This window comes from Alligator sinensis, unplaced genomic scaffold (assembly GCF_000455745.1).
Source record: "Alligator sinensis unplaced genomic scaffold, ASM45574v1 scaffold215_3, whole genome shotgun sequence".
Taxonomy (NCBI): domain Eukaryota; kingdom Metazoa; phylum Chordata; order Crocodylia; family Alligatoridae; genus Alligator; species Alligator sinensis.
This window is the reverse complement of record NW_005842175.1, coordinates 1,268,755-1,273,847: the sequence shown is the minus strand read 5'-3', so window position 1 is coordinate 1,273,847 and position 5,093 is coordinate 1,268,755. Positions and strand designations below refer to the sequence as shown.

Sequence of the window (5,093 nt, the reverse complement as noted above, 5' to 3'; positions counted from 1 at the left end):
GAGGTGGGGGGGTGGGGGGGGGGTGTCCTCGTGTTATAGCAGGGGAAGCAAAGGTTAACTTTGCTTCTGTTCAGCTTAATGTCATGACTAATAGCAAATTAATAAAAAGGATATGAATGCAATAAATCCCTTTGCTCCACAGGTTTGGGGAGAAATGATGAGGCTCTTGGGCAGCAAGAACACCAACTAGCTATGTAACAAGCAGCCCTCATCTTGGAAGATGATGCCATCACTGGAGGGCAGGGCTTTTCTGAGCTCAGATGACCTGAGGTTTACTTTTGCCTTTTGCGCAATACAAAATGCCCATGTAACAGAATACCTGGGGAAAGAAGGGCACCCACATGCCTCAGCCTGATCAACGCCGCTTATGGTATTCAGCTACAACACGCTAGTGTTGTATGAAACAGTGACCTTGCTGAGCTCTGTAGAGAGGGGTTTTGTTTGCTCTTGTTGCACACGAAGTACTGCGGTTGCAGCTGTCAATCCATTTCCGAAGTGCCAGGGGAGAAGACATACCTTGGTAAACAGCCTCCACCACTGCCAGTTGCGTAGCTTCAGGTAGGCAGCACAGTTCCTCTGAAGTACCTTCATTGCAGTTAGCTGTTGCTGACGTTTAGCAAAGGCCCTGTGCAATAAAGAGGGGTCAGAAAACAGACAAAACCCTCAGGTTCCACACAAACGTCGCCATCAAGCATGTTCTCAGACATGCACCTCCAGCTTTCATTTCCAGATGGTCCTTTTAAACTAACTATGGACTTCCTCCATTTCAGGCCTTGTTTATCTTGATGCTGCTCAGGCAACACTGGTGTTCCTTCACCATGTTTCTTTTCTAGCAAGAAAGCTTTATTCTCTAGTTCTACTAATGAGAAACACCTCTTCTCTCAGCCTCACTACACCATCTTATTTCAGAAGACAGCAGGGTGGCATCTTGCCCATTAACTTACTGAGGGAGGCAGAATCTTTTGTAAGCTATCATAGCATCTGACAGTATGGTACAATAGCATCAGATGCTATGATAACCTATGAAAACTTAATGTATTAACATATTCAGAGAGACTAAGTGCCACCCTGCCCTGCCCTATGCTTAACTTCAAACTAATGCAGCCAACTACCTCTATCTCATTTCAATCTCACTGGAAAAATCTCTTTGCTGCTCTGCCCAGTTTGAGATGGCTAAAAAGAACAAATAAAACCACTGTGTTTACAGAAATATGCTGTATTCTACATTGTATGAGCCACAATCTGTGGCTGGTCAGGCAAGTAGCTTGCCTCTTCAGCTATCCAGCAGAAAGAAGTATGTTTTACTGCCTCCAAACTCAACATGGGAGACACTTGCACAGATATGTCCTTGAAGAAGTCTCTGACAAGATTTTGCCAGTCAATATACAGGCAGTCCTCAGACTTACAACACAAGATGCGGTTTTCAGGAACCAATTAAGTTGAAACGTTGCAACTCGGAACCCATTTTCTCATAAGAAACAATAAATAGGGGATTGGTTCCTGAACCAAGGCCCAATACCTTATTTTCACCAAAAATACCCCAGAATTTTGTACTCGATCAACTGTAGATGAGTAATATAGCTACATTAATGTATTTCTATTGTAAATAGCAATCATATTGATTTAGAAGGATTTCTTTGAAGTGACTTTACTGGACTTTTTGAAGGACTCTTGTTTGGATATTTTGAAGGGCTCTTGGCTGGAGTCTTCTCAGGAGTCTTGGCTGCAGGTTTTTTTTTGGAATTTTGTCTGCTTTCTTAAAGAAAGCGTCCAAGGAAGTTTGGACAGATGTTCTCCAGGGAGGTGGGTGACACAGCGAACTTGTTCGCTGGCATGGCATCGCATCGAGTCAAGCGTTGTAAAGTCAAAACTGGTGTCAGAAAGTTGAAATGGGGTGTCAATTTAGAAACGTTGCAAGTTGAGGACTGCCTGTACTGAAATTCTGTCCTGGTGTCAGGTTCTTTTTAAAGATGTATGTGAGATCTGAAGAACCCTAAAACAAGGACTAGCTGCTGTATTCCAAACTCAAGTCTTAACAAGAGAGTTAGTCTAAAGGGAACCATTTCTAGCTGAAACTTGAGCCAGTCGTCAATGGGCATGCATGTATCTGCTGTGCATCATGGAAGAGGGTCCTTACTTTCTGGCCAGGTAGCCTCTACAGCACGCTTGGAACCCAATAATGACATCTGTGATCTTCAGATCTCTTTCTTCCTCCAGGTGAGCAAGGACTCCAGCTCTGAAAAATACTTTACTCTGTCCAATCCGGTAAAGGTTTGGATCCAGCTCCAATGCCTTGATCTGAAGTGTGAGAGGGAACAAGAGAATGCAATATTAGAAATAGGAGGACTGCTCTAAATGTCACATGAAACTTAAGAGAGCTAACATATCCCTTCCCCTGAATCTACAAGTGTGCTCTTGGGAGCATGCAACTGGGGCTGACCTTCTCCCTTCTTGAAAAGGGTAGATACACCTACTGACTGCTCCCATATCACCATTTCTAGCTTCCTTAACCTTACTGGAAGAGTCCCAAGAAATTTCTTTTTTCCCCTCCAAGGAACTGGTCAGTGCAGATGCCTAGCACCAACGATGATGAATTGGTCACATTCTGCTTGGGACAGTGGAAAGGGTATCTTCAGGGTAATTCTGCCTCACTAGTCTGAACTGCACCCCATCAGTGCTTTTGCTCTAAAGTGGGCTTTTCTGAAGAGACTGCTTGGAGCCTGCATTAGAACTGGCTGTCACCACAGGCTACCTAAAGAGAAAAATGGGCTTCAAGGCAAATTACTAAGCATTATGGGCAAGTTTAACCTCACTGAACAATCCAGTCCTACCTGCATTGCTGTCATCTTGCAAAGTGCCCTATGCCTGTGTCTAAGCTTTGTAGCAGGAAAAATCCTCCTTTGATACTGGACCAGAACCAATGCCCCGTAGAATCAGAGGGGTTTGATTTCCATAATCTTCAGCAGCTTTCCCTTGTACTAGATTAGACTGGGGCTGTTCAACTGGTGGCCTGGCAGGGGTTAACATGAGGACCTGGCCGCTAGTGTTGTGGGATCTCTGGGCTCCCCCTCCCTTCCTTGGCTTCATAGCCATGCACCAGGGGGTAGGGCAGCACAGCCCACAGTGCTAGGGTGCTGGCAGTCCAGGAGGCCATACAGCGTGGTGCCACAGGGGAACCCTCAGAGAGCGGAAGGTGGGGTAGAATGCTATGCAGAGGGAGGATGTCTGTCCACACGTGGTTCAGTGAAGTAGGAGAACAGCTGCAGGGGGTGGGCTGGGGTGGGGGGGATGGGATAGCAAGGAGGGTACCCACCCACACACATATGTGGGACATGCGGTTTGGGTGGGGGGTGGGGAAAGGCATGGCCCCTTGTAGTGCTGCCCCCCATGTTATGTTGCCTGTGGGACATGTGGCCCTAACTGCTTTAATGTCAGACCACCTTGAATTAGACATTGCTATTCCAGCTTAAGAGCGTGCACTACGGCTTCTATAATGAGCCTATGGAAGGGCCACTTACAACTTCCCTAGAATGCAAGTTAGGATGTTGCTTACCATCAGCACGCAGGCCTGCTTTCCATCCATGAATCCTTTGGGAATTGAATTTGGAGTCAGGATTTCATATCTGAGGGGGATGAGCAAAGGTGTTAGATCAGTCTGCAAGGTATCATGCAAACTGCACCAGCCTGCTGCCAGGATCAGACAGGACAAACATAGCACTGCAGGAATGTATTGGGCATTCATGGTTTGCAAATGATAAATTATAAGTTGCAGCAGTTGTGCCTTGTGGTATCAGACTGTGAAGCAGCAGTCCTGCATGAGGTCTGTGTTCCATCCCACCTGCCTATTTCCCATATTCAAAGCTGCTATAAGGGAGAAGCAAGGCAGTCCAAATCCACTGGATGGAATGTACCCTTTGGGAAAACCTTCCTATAAAATGAGGCAGGGGGAAAATCCTAGGTCACAGCCATGTACAGCTAGGTTCCCTGCCTTTTAAAAGTGATGACAATTTAGGAGTAAAAGCAAGCAGTTACGGGGCAGGCACTTAACTTGGCAAAACGAAGAGGCTGGCATTCAGCCTTGCTCCAAAAGCATTACCTTTGCCTGAACTCCTGGAAGACGACTCTGTTTGGGAAGCCCTGGCGGCAGATACGGATTCCTTCCAGCACACCATTGCAGCGCAGCTGATCCAGGACTAAGTGGGGATCCAGTTTGCCAGCCTAGCGAGGGAAGGCATCAATTAGGAATTTCACAGAAAGCTTTACAAGATTTCCCCTCCCTCCCCATCTCCATAAGACCCCCAGTATACTGATTCAGTGCAGAATTCATGTCAGGGGAAGACATAAGGGATGCCCTTAAACCTTCTTATGCAGGCTAGTAAGTAACTACCTTCAAAGTTAAAAGAGATCTGGGGTTTAATCTTAGTACCATGGCAAGAGGCACATTTGTGGGACTGGGGATCAGATCTCAATAGCACCATATTGCCCAAGATAATGATTCCAGGCTTACCCTGCACCAAGTCAGTTGACCTTTGCCTTCAGCCTTGGAAGCACATCAGAGTCAAGGGCTTCAATGTGTCCCGGAGGCTGGGAGCCACAGCTGAATGAGGCTACCAGCCTCAGGATCAAGGTCAGGATTGTGCAAGAGGGTCAAGGGCTCTGATGCACTCTCAAAGCTGGAAGCAGCAGATGATTAGGGCTTCCAGCCTCAGGGGGTTATCAGAGCCCTGAGGCTGGGAGCAACATTCAGCTCATTGGCACCCTAGCCTCAGGAATGCTTGAGAGCCAAAGGGTGGAAGCCCCATCAGCTGATGCCTGGCCCCATGTGCAACTTAAAAGCACAAGGGAGCCAGCTACAAAGTTAGTACACATATTTTGTGCAATAACTTCCTGACTTATTCCTCATTTTAGTGGACTATTAACTGTACTAATGTGTGACTGGAATACTAAAGGCATGATTAACTGGTGTAACGTCTGCCAGGGCTTTGGTGTTTGAGCAGAACAGAGGGAACTAATTAGACATCATTGATTTGAGACACTTATCAAAAGTAACAGTGATCAGGCTATTTCTGTTGTGCATCATGTGCAATCACTGG

General features: G+C 46.5%; 1 protein-coding gene across 1 annotated transcript in view; it reads right to left on the bottom strand.

The window, feature by feature from the left end:
- MYH9 (myosin heavy chain 9) overlaps positions 1-5,093 on the bottom strand; it is a 92,618-nt gene that overhangs the window by 20,848 nt on the left and 66,677 nt on the right. Inside the window, exons 17-20 of the mRNA XM_006025981.2 lie at positions 4,097-4,218; positions 3,554-3,623; positions 2,138-2,298; positions 517-625 (exon numbers count right to left, since the gene is read on the bottom strand). Coding sequence (XP_006026043.1) covers positions 517-625; positions 2,138-2,298; positions 3,554-3,623; positions 4,097-4,218 — 462 coding nt within the window. The remainder of the gene's footprint in view (positions 1-516; positions 626-2,137; positions 2,299-3,553; positions 3,624-4,096; positions 4,219-5,093) is intronic.